Below are 17,888 nucleotides of genomic sequence, written 5' to 3'. Positions count from 1 at the left end.
ACAGGGAGGCTGGAACCAAGTGGACGGAGCCTGTGTCAAGAGGCAAGCAGTCATGCTCTTTGACGCTGCCCTAGTCAACACCCCTCTCTGGGCCTCCTTCACCTCATCTATAACAGGAAGAGGCTGAGACCAGGGGTTCTTAGCCTGAGGCTCAGAGACGGAGAAGGGCTTTTGGGGGACTTCTTAACAGTCTGACATGGTTGGAGAAATTTTGTGGCTGCATGTGCTTGCTTTTTTTCTGATCAGAGGAAGCCTAACTTTCATTAGGTTCTCAGAGGGACCCACAAAAGGGTTGGAGCTGTAGGCTGAGTACCCTTTGGTGGCCCTAGCCCATCTGCCTGCTGTGGTGAGGAGTCGGCAAGTTCTGGGGAGGAGGCTGGGTGGGCCCCAGCTCCCACGCGGAGGAGAACATGGGGACTGGCCACAGAGCTCAGAGGCGGAGGTCCCAGGCCCGGACAGCCAGGATGCTGCCCCCCATCTGCACCCTGCGGGGGCCTTCACCTTCCACAGTGCCAGGACCAGCAGCGCCAGCAGCAGGAGGCCCCCCAGGGAGCTGCCCACGATGATCCAGATGGGGATCTGTGAGTCCTCTTGCTTGGAGATCTCAAATGTGATCTGCAAGGTGAGGGGTGAGGCCAGGTCAACAGCGCTACTGTTCTGGGGCCCAGGTGGCAGCCTGGGGAGGGGCAGGAGGGTAGGAGACAGCGGGCACCTGGTGGGAGAGCTGCATCCCCTTCCTCAGGGAGATGCTGAAGGGATGGGTTGCACCAGCCTGCTGAGAGGCCTCAGAGCTCCCAGCCGTGGTGCAGCAGACATCTGACTTAAGTGACCAAGTGATCCCACCTCCTCTTTGAGACGCTTTCTGCCTTGGGCCTGGGGCCACTCCACTCTCCCTGCTTTCTCCTTCTACCACATGGGACACTCTTTCTTGCTCTCTTTGCTGCTTCCTAAATGTTGGTGTGTCCCATGGCTCTGGTGAGCTCAGGGCTGACTTATGGAGTAGGCACCACGGGCATGGCGCCCAGGGTCCATGGTGCTTTTAGGGGACCACAGAAATGTTCTAATTTCTTTTAAAGTTAGAATCAAAAAATATAATCTTGTCTTATATTTATATTTGTCTTTATACAGACCAAGTCAGAAAATAATGCTTTTTAAAAAAATCTTGTTTATGGAGTAAGGTCCAAAAGTGCCCAGGGCTGTGAGAGCCCTAACGCAGCCCTGGGGAAGCTCACTCAGTCTTAGGGCCGTAACCATCTTTATGCCTGCTGATGCTTTCACATTGCTACCTTCTACCTGGACTCTCCACTGCATTCCAGACTCATACCCAACTGTCTACTCGGCCTGCCTGGCATCTTTAACAGGTCCCCAGGTAAACTCCTGATCTCACTCCTCACCCTCAAACCTGTTCCTTCAACATCTTTCCCCTCAAAGCAAATGGCAGCCTTGTCCTTCCCTGCTCCTGCTTCTTGTATTGGTCACTGACTCTCACTTTCACACCCACGTGGACCCCAGCAAAGTCTATCTGCTCTACCTTTGAAACACCCAGAATGTGGCCACTCCTGCCACCACCAAGGCTACCTCTTTGGACTGAGCACCCTCATCTCCCACCTGGAGACCGCAGCAGCCACCTAGCTGCCCCTTCTGCTTGTGTATCGCCCCCTACAGTCTGTTCTTGGAATAGTAGCCAGAGGCAGGGGATTTATTCTCTGCTCTGCTCTGTCCTCCAGGTTTTCCCATCTTCCTCAGAGTGAAAAACAAGACTCCCTGTCCTGGCCTGCAAGGCCCTGCACCCTCCGGCCCTGCTTATCTCACCGGCCTCATCTCCTCCTCTGCCCCTTGCTCTCTCTACTCCAGCCCTCAGCCACCCGGCTGCCAACACGCCCAGCACACGCCTGCTGCTGGGGCTTTGCATCGCTATTCCTTCTGCTGGTGGGGCTCCCCCAACCCCCTTCGCTGCATGACACCACTGTATTTCTTCTAGTCTCTGTCTGCTGTCCCCTTATAGGCTTTCCCCAGTCTCCCTGTATAAAATAGCACCCCTCGTCTCCACCCTTACGCACCTGCGTTTTTCTGGGCAGACCTTATCACCACTGACATTGTATGTATTTATGTTCGTTGACTCTTCCCCCCACCATCTAGAGTGTCAGCTCCAGGGAGAGCAGGGGCTTTATCTATTTTGCTCACTGCTCTATCCTCAGTGCCTGGAACAGTGCCTGGGACAGAGCAGGAGCTCAGTCAACGCGCTGAAAGCCTGAACGAACGCACCCACGACAGCATGGCGGAGCCCGGCTTGGCCAGTGACTCTCTATTCACCTTGAGGCAAGCCTGCTCCCCTTCCGCCTTACCTCACACAGCCTCCGTTTCCATATCTGAAAAATGGACGTGGGGACGCCCCTCACAGTGCTGTGAGGAGTAAGCAGGGTAACACGGCAGGTGTCTGTTATGGTGCCCGGCACATAGGTAGGGCTCCACCAACAGCAGGTCCCTTCTATGCTCTTTCCATCCCTGAAGGCTGGGAGCTGGCTCTGCCTTCCCACACCAGCACCTCGCACAGAGCCAAGGCAACAGGGACTTAAATTTTGGGTTGCTGGCTTTCTAAGAGGAGTGAGGCATCCAGAGCATATAAGAGGGGTTTTTGGGGGTGGGAAGTGGGAGTGGAAGGAGAAATCACTTAAACTAGTAAATGACAAATGGACTAGTGCGGAGAAAGGGGTGGTCTGTGGGTGCGTGGGGTGTCTGTACCATGCCTCTTCTCGCGTGATTGCCTGGAAAATTCCCACATGTCTCTCAAGATTCAGGTCAAGTGGACTGTCTCCTCCAGAAAGCCCTCCCTGGACATGGCTTGCTCTGACCAACCCCCATGCCAGCACCTGTGCTCTCCCCCAGACTGCACCCACACTTCGTTGTCCTCGCCCCCCTGTCTGCCTGAGTCACAGGATGAACACCTGACAAATGCTGAAGAAGGAACAAATAAAACAGCTCCTCGGGTGGATCTGCTGAACGCTGCCTCGGGCTTCTGTGCCTGCTCCCCCTCCGCCTGGCACACCCACACGCTGTTTGGGATCGACGTTTGTGTTTTCTGGAGGTCTGGCTTCCTGACCAGGCCCATTTTGCTCTCCAGTGTCTCCTGGGGTGGGGCTGGTGGGTGACTGCGCATCTGGTACAGGACGCTCACCCAGAGCCCAGGCCAGGGCTGGGGATGTGGCCAGTGGAGGGCAGCAGCGTCCCACACCCGAGACGCCCGGCTCCTTCCAGAGGACCCGCCTTTTTTTCAAGACCCAATTTCTCATTTTCCCAGAGAGCACCACAGGGAGCCTCACCCCTTTCCTAGACCCTGATTCAAGCCAGTCTGAGCTGAGACAGTCCAGTTTTACTCAATTCAAAAAGAGTTCCAGTTCAGAGATAGCTCGAGTCCCTCGGTCTTCACAACTTCAGTTCGCATAAGACTTCATTCATTAGATTTGAGGCGCGGATGCATGGGGAGGGGAGGGTTGGCTGGCCGTTCTAGGCTGCCAGCCTGCCGAGACCCAGCCTCGCCGCCCTGAGGCAGGTGGGCAGGCAGGCAGGCAGGCCTGGGTTGTACTTCCGCTTCCTCTAGTGCAAAACACGCAGGTGTCTCTCCTTCTTCGCCTCCGGGGGTTGTTGAGGTGCAGCGCTTGGTGCCCCCGAGGGACAGCACCAATGCCTATTTCTGGCCCTGTTCTCTCCAGTTTTGCCCCTAACAGCCTGTTTGTCTCGATTTTCCCTCGCCTCTGATGCTGCACTAACTGCTGGCAGGCCTGTCCATCTCTCTCCTGCAGGGGGTGTAGGAAAACTCTCGGCGAAGGGGCTACCCTTCCCCAAGCTGACCTGGCCCGGGCCCAGGTCTGCAGAGTTCCCAGTGCTCACCTGGCGGCTGGGATCCTCCTCGCGGAAGATGAAAGGGCTGTGGAACTGCCTCTGCAAGGCTGCATGGACCGTGATTCTCATCAACTTGTACTTGAGCTGTGTAACCAGAGGCCTTGTCAGGTTCTGGCCCCTCTCCCAGGGGAGACTCCCCAGCACCTGCCTCCTCCAGCCTGGCCCCCGGGGCTCTACTTACTGCTTTTAGGGACCTCAACCACAGGTTCCCCAGCAGATGGAAACTGATTTCCTGGTTGGGGGCCAGCCTCACATTGCAATTGATGGAAACTACATCAGCGTTGCTGTGATTCTGAAAGAGAAGGTGGGTCTCAGGGTGAGCAGGGGCTTGGCCACCAGAGAGATGGCTCAGCTGCCCAGCTTGACCAAGTGGGGATTTGTTCCTGAGGTAGGAGGGGCAGAGGACAAGGAAGAAGGAAGGGGATGGGGGTGGAGGACAAGGTAAGGACGGTATATCCGATGCTCCACTTGAAGTTGTGCATAACTGGGTGTATTTCAGGAACAGAACTTTGGGTCAACGTTAGGGTGCCTATAAATGTCACCACCATACAAACGCATTAAAGGGAAAATGATAGTATTACTGCAACAGATGCAGAAAAAAGCCTTTTATGAAATCCAACTTCTGTTTATGATAAAAACTCCCAGGGAATGTCCTGAATCTGAATAAGGGTGCTTATTTTAAAAAGCCTGTGGCAAGTATCACATTTAATAATGAAAAATTAAAAATAATCCCTTTAAACACAGGATCAAGACAAGACGGTCATCATTTCTGTTTACCATTGCCCTTATAGCCAGAGCAATAAGACAAGAAAAACAATTTAAAAGGATTGAGTGGTAAAACTAAAACTATCATTACTTGCAGATACCACCGTCCTAATAGAAAACCCAAACAAATCATCAAATAATTAAGATTTATCACGTTAAACTTACTTGTGTTGCTCCCTCGCAGCCACCTCACCCCACCCAAGTTCAAGTCTTCAGTAAAGTGCACTACACTCCAAAGATGCTTTGTGTGAGGCATTTGAAAATGAACAAAATGAAAATAGCTCAGATTTTTATTTGGGTAAGGAATAGTGAAGGCACGCTCAGAAATTGGTATGTGGGGACAGAGGCAGCCCTGGGAACAGAAACCTGGACACTAGCAGATGTCTTGGGGAGGGCCTCAGGAGTGGGAGCTGGGCTGCCTTCCATCTCTGGGGGCAGGGAGGCCCCAGGTGACGTGGTCAGTGTCTCCAATACAAGCCCCGTGTCGTCTTGCTCCTTCCTCCTCCCTCTGCTTGTCCATATCCTACCGGCCCTTTTAGGCACAGGGGCAAGTCCACGACCCCTGCTTCTCTACTCGAGGTTGTCGGCTCCACTGCCCCTCACTTGACACGTATCCCAGCCTCGCTACTTGGCTTCTTTACACTCAATCCCATGTCTCCTGTGAGATGGTGAGCTCACTAAGGGCAAGAAGTATCTTTTCCTTATTCTGTGTCCTTTCAGTTTGAGGTTGGGACATAGAGGTGCTCGACAAGCTCTTCTGGACAAACTACTGGACAAGGAGCTCAGGCAGTCCCCCTCCTCGTCCCCCGGGGCTCTTGGTGCAGGGGACACTCACCAGCTGTGGGGCACGACTCAGGTCCTCCTCCGTCGGGGCGTGCCGGTACTCAGTGCTGTTCCCCCAGATGTTACAGGACGTGTTTGCCTGCACAAGGACATACGCAACCAGCCTCACCACCAGCACTGGCAGACTCGGCGTCCCGGACACGGTCCTCTCTCCTCCTCTGCCCAGAGAAGGCCCGGCTGGCCCTGGGCTCGGGAGAAGGAGCTGAGGTCTGGGGACTTGGGGGCACACCTAGGGATATGTTTGTCCCATCCCCTGTGCTGGCCCCCCGGGGCATGGGTACCTGGTCAGCAAGGAAGCCCTGCAGCAGCAGCAGCCGGTTGCCGCCCCTGGTTGCGATGGGAACAGTGAACTTCATCATCACCCCGTGGATGGGGAACAAGCCCAAGTTTTGGATCTGTGGCCAGAGGCGGGGAGGTGTCAGTACACCCAGCAGCAGTTGGGGGGTGGAGGACGAGGCTCACGGGGCGATCCCCCCAGTCAGGCCCCTTCAAGCCCCCTGGCTTTTTCACTGTAGATGCTCCAAAGCTCTTCTAGATCTCAGCGGGGGGCTACAGGATGAAACTGCATGAAAGCTGAAAGGGATGGGCTCCTGGAGGCTGAGGATGGGTCACTCAGGGGCCACGAGGCTGACAGCAAGGGTTACTTCCCTTTTCACCCTCTCTTGGCTGTGGTGCTGGTGGCCTCCCTGGACAGAGGTCGGGGTGGAGGTGGTGACAGCAATTCCTTTATTGTGAGAAATAATCAGTAACTGATGCAGGATGTAAATAGTGAGTGTGTGTTGGTTCACATTCTAGCCGTGACACATTTGGTGTCAGAGCCACAGTGATCACAAACAGGGCTTTGGAATCAGAAAGCCTGAGCACATAACCTGGGGCTGCCGCCACAGATGAGCTGTGTGGCCTTGGGCAGGTTACTAAATCTCTCTTGGATGAGCCACTGAGGCATCTGCATGTTTCCAGCTGTCTACCTGCTCCCAATTCTCACTCAGCAGTTCAGGGCTGGGGAGATCTTGGGGCACACCGTGGCAGAGACTCTAAACTGCTTCCTAATTCTCCTTCTCCCTCCTTCCTTAGTGACAGAAAGCAAGACAAAAAGGCATATTTCCTAGCCTCCCGTACAGCTGAATCACACCGTTTTGGACAATGAGAAGTAACTGGAAGTGCAAGGAACTGCCAAGGAGGTTTCTTAGTAGGCAGGGGTCTGGTCTGCTCTTCTCCCCTTCCTTCTTCCTGGAATGAGAACGTGATGGCTGGTGCTGCAGCCACCTTGGACTATGAGGTGAACTTGATAGGCTGATGATTGCATATTGAGGATGGTGGAACAGACCCAATCCCGGATGACTCTGTAAAGCTGCCAACTCTGGACTTCTTTTATGGGAGAGAATAAACCCCAGGGCATTTAGGCCACTGTTTTTTTTCATACTTTAAAAATTATAAGCAGCTACACCTAATCTTCACTGACACATCCTCCCAGTTCAGCCCCATAATTTTCCAGATGAGGATTGAGAGCCCCAGAGAGGGGAAGGGACTTGCCTAAAGTCACACAGTGAATGGGTGGCAGGGTTGAAGCTGAACCCCAGGCGCTAGCAATGATTCCAGATTCCTCCCCTGCCAGATGGGGGATCCTCAGCTCCTGTCTTTCGCTGTCTGCTTGACTCCCTTCCAGACTAACCTTGAAAACACAGTTGAAGGGAGGCCCGATGCCATGGTATCTCTCCAGCGAGCTGTTGGGCTTGACCTCGTAGTGGCTCAGGCTGCTGCTCCTGCAGGGACAGAGGACAGGGTCGCCATGAGCTCAGTCAGTGTAGGCTAGATGGATAAACGAACGGAAGAGGGTGTGGGCGTGCACCCGCCTCCCCCTAGACCACAGCAAATACGTTTCTTCTTGTGTCCATTGGGAGTGCTGTGTTGGGAAGGATTCTGAGGCTCAGCAGGAATAAACTCTGAGATCAATTAGCAATGTCTGCCTCGTGTGTGGGATGGCCATGAACCACAAAAGCAAGTTATTTGCCACCCCTGCCCTTGCCTCCTGCCCAGGGGCATGGCCTCTTTTGATCATGAACTTGCCCACTGTGCAGCGTTCCAGCCTTTAGTGGTGGCCGTGGGAGGGCCTGAACTTTCTGTTTGTGGTTACCTTCTGACTTCTCTGCCCTCCTGGGAGCTCTTAGGGGGCACACTGGGGACCACTGGCAGACTGAGGTGGGTGGGCGGTGGGAGCAGTCTGCCCTGCAGGGAGAAGCATTTTCTCACTGATGCTATTTAGAATTGCTAGTGCAAAGTGGTAATGAAATGCAGATGGACTTTTTAGCAGGTTTGACTATTTTAAAATTCTCTGCAGACCATTCCTCCGCTTATAGCCTGCACCTGGGGTGGATACTGCCTGCTGCTCCAGCCCTCCCCCTCCCCCACTGCGGGGAGCTCCCTGGGGACCAGGTCTGTATCTCTTCTTCCTCCATGTTGATGCCACCTCCCCTCCATGGACAAGGCGGGTGCACTCTCAAGGGGCATACCCGGCTGCTTCCCATAGTCCCTCAGCACGAGGGCCCTGGGGCCGCGGCCCACCTGGTGAAGAGCACGTCAGCCTCATACTTGAGGTGCAAGCGTAGGAGGGCCATGTTGTCTTCCTTGGTGCTCTCTTCTTCGTCACTGTCACTGCAAGGAGAGCCGGCAGCGCCTGTGGTCAGGAAGGGACAGCCCTCCCTCCACCCAGCTCAGGGCAGCAGGAGGGTTCCAAGTCGCGTCTAGGTCTGCTGCACCAGAGCAGCCAGCCAGCAGGGTCATCAGAGGTGTCTCCCGGGAGGGGAAGGGCCGGGGAGGCAGGGGACCTGGAGACCTCAGCTTTCCCTGCCCTCTTTCTGGGTGCAGCACATCTGGGCTGGAGGCTGGGAGGACGGCGCCAGCTTGGTCACAGCGGCCTGTGTGCCCTCCTCATCTGTCAGATGGGCAAATCCTATGCTACTACCCCCCGCCCCCCGCCCCGGGAGATGATGCCTCCAGGGCAAGGGTCTGCCCAAGAGAGGGGAAGAGCATGAGGAATTCACAGCAGAGCGTTTACTGACCCTTGAGCCGACCCCCCGTGAGCTGACTAGGGGTGCGCCAGCTCCCATGGGGGCTATGCTGCCTTGAAAAGGCTGGAGAGTGAAATTCAGAGGCATTCGAGGAAGTTTTGTTGAATATGCTTCCCTTCACTTCTGAGCACCGTGAACTACCGGAGCAGATCATTTAGACATAAAAAAGGTATGATTTCTGCTCATTACATACACTGTTTGATTTCCTTCGGAAACCTTACCCCAGATAGGTGCTTAGTTAGAAAAGGGAGATCTGACACACACAGATGCCCAGTGTCCCCTGCCTATATATGCCCAACTCACAAACACCTGCCAACACCCACACTGCCAAGGACACTGCAGGCAAGGGCGTTCATTGCCCTGTGAGAACAAACTGCTTTCTAAGAGGGAGGCCTTAAGATATCAACACATCTTACAAACTTCTCATGTCAAGTGAGAATTCCACCAGAGTGCACAGTTTGGCTAACTATACCTGGATACACGCACATGCTGCTGTGTTGATCCCCAGCACTCCTGTGACTGCTGACTGGTTTGCGCATGTGTGTGTGTGTTGGAATGTTGGTGCTCGATTTGCCTGCAGTGTTTCTTTCTCAGTGTGGAGAAGTTCTCAGGAGGGTTTATAAGGCTCCAGAGCAGCCAGAGTTCCTCCTCACCTCCGTGTGTTTATTACTGACATGGGTGATTCACGGTGTCAACCTACAGCAAGCTGCCTCAGGGAGGCCTGGGAGACAGACAGACAGACAGACCCACATAGAGTAATGAAAGGTGTTTTAAAATTGGAAGTTTCCAAGGGGGAGAGAAGTGACCAGGACATAAAGAGCACTGGATAAGGAGTAGGAAAACTAGTTAGCTCCCAACTGTACTATTTACATGCTGTGTGTTGTTGGGAAATTCACTCAACCTCTCTGAGCTTTCCTTTTCTTACCTGTAACTTGGGAGGTGGGGTGGGGTGGGGAATAAGCCCTGCTTTGCCTGTCTTAAGGCGCTGCTGTGAGGACTGACTGAGATATTACGTGCATAGTACTTTATAACTGTAGGGCTTTTAAATAATTGCTATATAAAATGCTGTAGAAAGCTGAGAGTATTATTATTTATATCCAAGCTGCCCAGGAACGAAGAATGGCAGCAGCACAGCAGGCAGCAGGTTGGCCCGCACTTGGGGACTGACCCAGGGCCCTCGCAGGTAGGGCAGCGACGGACAAGGCTTGGCGGGGGGATTTGGTGTGGGGAGGGGCAGTTCCCAGCAGCAGAACAGGGCCCAGGAGTAGCGAGCAGGGAGGGAGAAGGAGCGGACAAGCCCTGACCTGCCCGCTGTGAGCTGGATCTCCATGTGGTGCAGGAAGACCGATTTGCTGAACTCGAAATCCAGACGGAAAGCCACCTACAAGGAAGAAGTCGCTGGAGCCGGACTGGCTGGGAACTGCTTGTCTGCGCACTGCCCACACCAGCCCTGGCCCGCCCCTCCCAACCCCTGCCCTTTTGGTGGGCCCTGCTGGCAGGGAGTGGGCTGGGGGAGGGAGGACCAGGTGCTGGAGTAATGTGAGCTGAGCTCAGGGGCCATGGCGGGGAAGCAGCCGAGGTCAACAGTTCCCCTGCTGGCGCTTCTTGGCTGTGAGGCCAGCCCTCCGCCCTCTCCCTTTTTGTTTTTAACTACAGGCAACCAGAAGACTGCAAATCCAACTTCAGACCCTTTCTGCAGGAAGTTCTGGGGGGCACTTGATGGTGGGAAGGGGAGATGGCCATCAACATGCATCGCAGGAAGTGGGGGCCAGAATCTAGTGATAAGACCCCCTCATGCACCCCCCCGTTCTTGCGTGTGAACAGTTGTGAGGCTGAGAAGGGTGAAGGCCGTCCCAGGCTACCCAGAGGCTAGTCACACACCTGTCTCCTTGTCCAGCGGCCTTCCCACCGCTCTGACTGCCCAGGTCCTGGTGCTTCCCTTGGCCTTCACCCAGGAGTAGGGCCTGGGTCCCCTGATTGTGCCCTTTGACATCTGACCCTCTTTGCTACCTTCTGCCCCACCTGGTGGCGCTACTGGGGCTTTGCACAGACCTCTCGTGCTCTTCCCAGGTCTGACCCTCACAGGGTTTCCCAAGGAGACCTGGTGGCAGGGGTGGGGTGCGGGGATGGCTACTCCTTGAGCGCTGCAGGATCGGGTGGGGAAGCTTGGGCTGTGTGCTGCTCCCGCTGGGTCTTCACCCAAGAGCTCCTGGGTGCGTCAGCGCCTCACCTCAAAAACCACAATCTTGACTTTTGTCACACTGGGGAGGTTCTTTTGCCAGGAGCCCTAATCTCCCTCCCCCTTCTCCTCCCCTTCCCCCAGCCTTGCAGACCTTGCTCTTGGGAACACACTGCAGCTCTCTAGGTGGCCCTTACCTCAAGCTCCCCTCTGTCTGGTTCCCACTCTACAAGCAGCTCAGCCTCAGTCAGGTCTCCTCTTGCTCTAGAAACTTCAGGGCCTGCCTACTGCCCGGGGGTGATGGGCAAACGTCCCCACGGTCTGAAGCCTACCTCTCCCATCCCTACACTCTTTTCACATGTACTTTTAAGCACATGGTAGGTGCTCAAGAAACGTTCATTTTTCTTCCCATCTCTCCCCAGGCACAGCACCATGACAGAGACTGGACATTCTAAAAACGGGTTAGGATACAGGACAGCGGGGTAAATGGCCAAGGGTGGGAGAGCGGTGGGTGGGAGTGCTAGGATTCCCCCTGAGGTGAGGGTCCTGGTGCTCTCCTGGGGTGCGCTGTCAGCCCTGGGGATGGCTGGGTAATTGGTCACTTGAAGGCCATTTCATGGGAGAAAAAACCAACCTACTTAAAAGGCGTCCTCAGGCCTCTCCGTCCCTCCCCAGTCCTCCGCGCTGTTCCCTTCCACTTCTCTTGCCTCCCCTGTGCCTCCCCGACCCGCCCCGTTCCCTCCCCACACCACCCCAGCGCCAACCTTGGCCTTGGCCCGGAAGAAGGGGTAGCTGACATTGCAGACCTTCTTGTGGAGCCTCTTCTCCTCGTTCACACACTCGATGCTGCTGTCCGAGTCGTCCTGGGGCGATGGGGGCATCACGGGCACCAGTTAGGTGGGCCCGAGACCCGGGTGGGGGGGCCACCCTTGCCCCCGGCCCCCCGACTGCCCAGGCTGAAGCTGCAGCACAGGCTGCAGATCCTGGGATCACGGGTGCGGCTTGGCTCTGGGTGCGGAAAGTGCAAAGCATGGTGGGAGCCCGGTGCGGGGGCAGAGGACTGGCTCAGCTGTGAAGGGTCGTGGAGAGAGTGGGCAGGCGCTCACGTATCTGATTTGTCATTCTCTCTGGATCAAGCCCAGAGGCGGGACTTATCATCCAGCTTACAGGTGGGGTCACTGAGCCCCAGGGACGGGAGGTAACTAGCGCAGACCACCAGCAAGTGGCTTCCTCCACTCGAGGTCCCTGCTGAGCTCCAGCTGTGAGCATCTCCCGGGCTGGGGATGGACGCTGGGCAGGTGAAGGAGCCAGGCTGCAGGCTAGCCCTACACACACCACCTGCCAAGTGTGTGTGCTCACGCGCCTGTGTGTGTACAGACACGGCCTTTCACAGAACACGTTTCCAAAGCCCTTCTGCGTCACAGAAACAAAATTCCATGATTCCTTCCCCCTAGGGTTATGAACAGGCACGAGATTGGTCTTGGAACGTTCAGGGCCAGGGAAGCAGGAAGAGATGGATGCAGGTTTGGGGCTCAGTTTCCCCTAAATACCCTAAAGCCAAACAGACACAAAACCTCTGGGAGGAGAGGCCTTTGAAAAGCCATCAGGTGGGCTGGTCATCTTCACTCTGGGCCCTGGAACAGGACCTGGGCCTGACAGAGGGACTGACTTTGCACTGACAGCCCCTCCTTCAGGTCCTTTGCATTGAACTTGAAGTCTGTCTGAGGACACTGGGGGCCCACCGAGGGGAAAGGGAGGACACCGCACGCAGCCCCCCTCTTTTCTCGGGGGCCTCACTCCACTCAGCTTCCCCTTCTGGCTATAAAACAGCTCGCGCGTGTGTGTGTGTGTGCGTGTGTGTGTGTGTGTGTGTGGCTGAGGAGGGGCCCGTCCTGCCTCTCTCCAGTCCAGTGAGGAAGGGGTGGTGGAGGTGAGGACAGAAGGGCACTGCTGGCTCTCCTATGCTGCACCCCAGGCTCCAGGTGGACACGGAGATCTGTGAGGACAGAGACTGTGTTTGAGGGGACCTGGGAGCCCCAGTACACACACATGACAACGATGTCCTAGGATGATTCAACAGACATGTCCTGAGGGACTTACTCTGTGCCCAGCCCTGGGGACAGATGTGGCTGAGACAGGGCACTCACCCTCTGGGAGTTCAGGGTTATAACGGGGCAGCGCTCGCGCTCGACACTGATGATTTCCACAGAGCATACATAGGGCTGCGCCAGGGAGCTGTGAGGGCCGAGGGGCCCTGTGTGGCCTTTTGGAGCTTCAGGAAGCCACCCCAGAGAGCGTGGCATGGGGACCATGCTCTCTCGTGAAACGTGGGCTCCGGAGCCAGCTGCTGGGTGGGAATCCCGCTTTGCCACTTGCTGGCTGTGTGGTCCTGTTCAGGCCACTTAACCCCTCTCTGTGCCTCAGTTTCCTCCCCTGTAAAGGGGGATACGATGACCGCCACCACCTCCTGGAGTTGTTGTGAGGGTGAAATGTAAGCAGGCGTTGTAAGGGGTTACCACGAGGAAGCAGGAGCTTCTCAGGAAATGAGGGAGGGGGTCTCAGGCAGGGGTCTGTGGTCGGTAGGGCCTTGGTGTGAAAGGGCAGGTGCGCTGGGAAACAGTGGGGGCCAGTGGGACTACCGGTGTTGGGGTGAGGGCAGAAGTGGCAGGTGTGGCTGGGGAAGCAGGAAGGGCCTTGAGTGCAACCACAAGGAGTTCGGGATCTGTTGTGAAAGCAACTGGGAATGATGGGAGGTTTTAAAGTGGGGAGAAATCGTTCTGATTCTTGTTAGAAGGACTGTTGTGGAAAAGCCTGGAGGATGAGCTGTAGGCAGAAGGTCTGTATGCACTAGTGTGCACATGTGCGGGGGGGTGTGTGTGTGTGTGTGTGTGTGTGTGTGTGTGCCCCTAACAAGGGCCAAGGGCGCAGGCTGAAGGATATTCCTCTCCATGGTCTGAAAGGCTCAGACCACCCTCTCCCCATGTTTCTCAGCCCGGACTGCACTGTGGCATCACCTGGGCAGCTTTAGAAGTGGACTGACCCAGGCCCCACCCGGACCACATCAATTAGAGAGTCCTGGAGAAGTCTGAACACAGGTATCTTTAAGCTCCCAGGTGATTCTAACGTGCAGCCCGGCCCCCTACCTGGCTCCCTCCTTTCCCGCCTCAGCCCCTCCCCTGAGGCAGGCCAGGCAGGCCACCGAGGTCTTACCTTCTGGATCAAGCTGGCAAACTGCAGGTTTGCTGACTGTGAAATATTTAGGACTGTGCTGTAGGCGTTCTCGCCCTTGTTCTCCAGCAGGGCCTCCACTGCCACCCGCCGCCGTGTGCTCTCTATGATGAAAACCGTGGTGTCAAAGGACAGTGTATATGCAGAGCAGTCCTGGGCAGGCTTCCTCAGCACCCTCTGGCAGTACTCCCTGTGGGAAAGAGACCAGCAGGAATCAGGCACATGGAATGGGGAATGCAGGGGTAGACCTCACTGGGCATGTATCACCTCTCCAATCAGCATGTTTTCCTTTTGGCTTTGGCTGCCAGGAAGCTCAGAGCTCAATATGGAGACAAGCCTGATTATTGGCCTAGATGGTTAGAATCTTTGCTTCTTCATCCTTCTACAAGGTTTGGATGTACTATTTCTATTTTTTATTTGTTTTATTATTTATATTTTTATTGAAGTATAGTTGATTTACAATGTTGTGTTAGTTTCAGGTACAGCAGAGTGATTCAGACATATATATATATGTATACACATACACACACACACACACACACACACACATATATTCTCTCAGATTCTTTTCCCTTATAGGTTATTATAAGATATTGAATATAGTTCCCTGTGCTGTACAGTAGATCCTTGTTTTTTATCTATTTTTATATATAGTAGTGTTGTATTATTTCCATTTATTGTATATGTATCTTCTATCTAATCATTTCATAGTTGAATAAAAGCTGGGCATACATTATTTTAAAATATATTACATAAATTTGAAATAGGATCAGTATTTTTCCTTGTCTGCCAGTTTCTTTTTTTTTATAAATTTATTTTATTTTAATTTATTTTTGGCCGCGTTGGGTCTTTGTTGCCGCACGTGGGCTTTCTCTAGTTGCAGTGAGTGGGAACTACTCTTCGTTGCAGTGTGCGGGCTTCTCATTGTGGTGGCTTCTCTTGTTGCGGAGCATGGGCCCTAGGCACGTGGGCTTCAGTAGTTGTGGCACGTGGGCTCTACAGCGCAGGCTCAGTAGTTGTGGTGCACGGGATTAGTTGCTTCACGGCATGTGGGACCTCCCCGGACCAGGGCTCGAACCCGTGTCCCCTGCATTGGCAGGCGGATTCTTAACCACTGCGCCACCAGGGAAGCCCTGCCAGTTTATTTCCTCCAGGGGATTGTGAGCACCCTGCTCATCCTCTGCTAATCTCCTTAGTACTGAGCCCAAGTGGTCAGTCCATGGACCTTAGAAGTCATCTAGTCTGGGGGTTAGACAATGAACACCAAGAACTCTAGGTCCTCAGTCTCCACCTTTTATCTGTTTTATAGTGCGGGCGCCAAAGAAAGGATTCCTTTTCTAAACAAAGTTTGAGGAGGTTGGATTAGACTAACAGTGTTCATTTTACAGAGGAGGTTATTGAGGCCCAGAGAGGGCAAGGTATTTGCCTGAGGTCACACAGGAGTTAGAGGCAGAGCCTGAGCTAGAACCGTGCTCCAAGTTCAGTGTTTGGTCCTCGCTGCCTAGGAGAAGCAAGTGCAGGATTGTCATCCAGGGCCCTGGGAGCCTAGATCCACCAGCAGGGAAGGGAAAGGAGTCAGTGTGGGGGTGTGGAGGAGCCTACTCACATGGCTGTGGGCAGGTCACTGCGGGCGTCCAGCAGGAGGTCAGGGACACAGTGCTCATCCTCATTGCAGCCATTCCAGAACGGTACCTGGGCCAGGGAGAGGAAGGTATGGGTGGCTGGATAGGGCATCCAGAGCTTCCAGCCCCCATCTTTGCTGTGGGCCATCCCTTATCTCCACAGCACAACAGCTCCTCTTTCTGCGGCACTAGACACAGGCTTTGTTTTTTCTGCCTTTTTCACAGCACCATGCTGCTTTTTCTCATGCTTTGGCATAGACAGTCCCTTCTTTAGAACGTGGCTCAAAACTCAACTCCTCCCAGGTCCCTTTCAGTCCCTAGCTCAGCTGTTAGCGCAGAACACCCACTTACCCAGTGCCAGTCAACACTGATTGATCATTTATTGCGGGGAGCAAGCTCTCTGGTACTGGGTATATAGGATGAGGAAGACACAGCTTCTGTTCTCAGCTCATGGGGAAGATGAGTGTGTGAACAAATAATTATAGTGTGAAATGTGCAAAAAAAAAAATCTGTATGAGGAACAGAAGAGGCAGAGGGGAGGAAACAGTTATTTTGGCCCATAGATGAGAAGGCTTCAGAGAAATGACAGTAGGTCAGAGTTCCAAAGGATGACTGAGTTAGCTGGATGGACCAGAGGGAGAGGGAAGTCTGGGAGGAAGGACGAGTCTGTGCAAAGGGCCTGAGGCATGAAGCAGCATGGCAAGCTTGGGGAATGACAGCTATTTAGTGTTGCTGTAGTAAGGGGTACAGGAGATGCAGAGATGGGCGGGGTCATGTCTTAACAGGGTCTTGGGGTCATGTCCTCCCAGACCCACATATCGAAGGCTCCTTCTGGCTGCTGTGGGTGGATGGACTGGAAGGGTCAAGAGTAGAGGAAGAGAGACCACTGAGGAGGCTGATGCAATGTTCATGCAAGAGATGACGACGGTGTTGGTGTGGTAGTGTGTGTGTGTGTGTGTGTGTGTGTGTGTGTGTGTGTGTGTGTGTAAACAGGTTAGGAACCCCAGAGGTGAGAGCAGCAGGACCTGGAGTTCATCAGGACTAAAAGGGAGGAAAGGGTCCTGGGTGTTGGCCAAGTTTCCTTTTGAGTGTCTGGAAGGGTGGCCGCACCATTCATTTATAAATGGAGGGGTTCAGTGGAGGGGATCAGTTTGGGGCACACTGAGTTTGAAGTGCCTGTGGCCCATCCAGGGAGAAGGGCTCAGCAGGTAGGCGGGTGTTCAAGTCTGGAGCTGAGGATTGAAACTGTCCGCACCAGGAGCACAGCCTGAACCAGGGGAGGGGAGACAGGAGAGGCCAGGCGTACTTTATATTCACTAACTTCTCAGAGGGGAGCTCCCTGGCCCTCACTCAGATCCACGTGCTCTTATGTCAGACACGTTTCTATCAAGCCTGCCCCTTGGCTTCCCCATCACATGGTGGATTTAGCTCGAAGCAGCCAGCAAGGAAGACAGCAGAGTCATATAAAGGAGGGCAAAGCGAGGCATTTAATGCCAGGACATAGCTCTAGACACTGTGGAAACCCTTGGGGGCTTCACTGTATTCTAGCACCCGTGTTCATCTTGGTGATTTCAAGTCTCCGATGAAATACACCCCAGCCCGCCCAGCATACTGTTCAAGTGTGAAAACTATATAATAGCCTTCAGAAAAATTTCTATCCGCTTGATTAAAAGGGATAATTTAACATGATAAGTAACTGTTACACTCAACTGTATGGAATGGCTCATTCCCCCAAGAGGCAAGATTTTACGGTACTAGAACAGTGCTGGGCATTGAGGAGAAGCTAAATAAGAATTTGTAGCAGAGAGATGGGAAGAATGTTTCTAATTTTCTGGGGGCTAGAAATCTATTTTAACAAGATTTTTAGACATTTAGCTGCTATCCAAAGCCCTTGGTAATATGCCCAGACTGACTTTTTCAGCTCTATTTCTCATCTTTTCTTTACACTTCCCTTCACCCTGCTTGTTCCCACGTCCACACCTTGGCTACGCTGTCAGCTTTCCTGGAATAAGCCCATCGTCCCCATCTCACATCTATTCTAAAGGTCCAGGGGAAAGCTACCTCCTCCAGAAAGTCCCCCCTGACCTATCATCTGACCGCTTGATGACACTTCCTCTGAGCTTACTCCCATCTTTGACTTGACCTATGACTCTTATCACCACCTTGCATCCGTTATCAGCATCAGAGCAGAGTGCCCTGCACGTTCCTCTGGGCTTCAACATGCTTATAGAATGAGTGACATGTACTCATTCATTTGCTATAGTGGCCTTGTGATGACTGTGA

The 17,888-nt window shown here is 53.9% G+C and overlaps 1 protein-coding gene across 1 annotated transcript in view; it reads right to left on the bottom strand.

Moving 5' to 3' along the window:
* ITGA11 (integrin subunit alpha 11) overlaps positions 1-17,888 on the bottom strand; it is a 141,880-nt gene that overhangs the window by 15,638 nt on the left and 108,354 nt on the right. Inside the window, 11 exon segments of the mRNA XM_032621170.1 lie at positions 502-615; positions 3,889-3,984; positions 4,082-4,192; positions 5,501-5,587; positions 5,790-5,903; positions 7,181-7,271; positions 8,071-8,160; positions 9,881-9,957; positions 11,520-11,618; positions 13,966-14,173; positions 15,590-15,675. Coding sequence (XP_032477061.1) covers positions 502-615; positions 3,889-3,984; positions 4,082-4,192; positions 5,501-5,587; positions 5,790-5,903; positions 7,181-7,271; positions 8,071-8,160; positions 9,881-9,957; positions 11,520-11,618; positions 13,966-14,173; positions 15,590-15,675 — 1,173 coding nt within the window.

Source organism: Phocoena sinus, chromosome 2 (genome assembly GCF_008692025.1).
Source record: "Phocoena sinus isolate mPhoSin1 chromosome 2, mPhoSin1.pri, whole genome shotgun sequence".
NCBI classification, from domain to species: domain Eukaryota; kingdom Metazoa; phylum Chordata; class Mammalia; order Artiodactyla; family Phocoenidae; genus Phocoena; species Phocoena sinus.
This window is presented reverse-complemented; position numbering and strand designations above follow the sequence as displayed.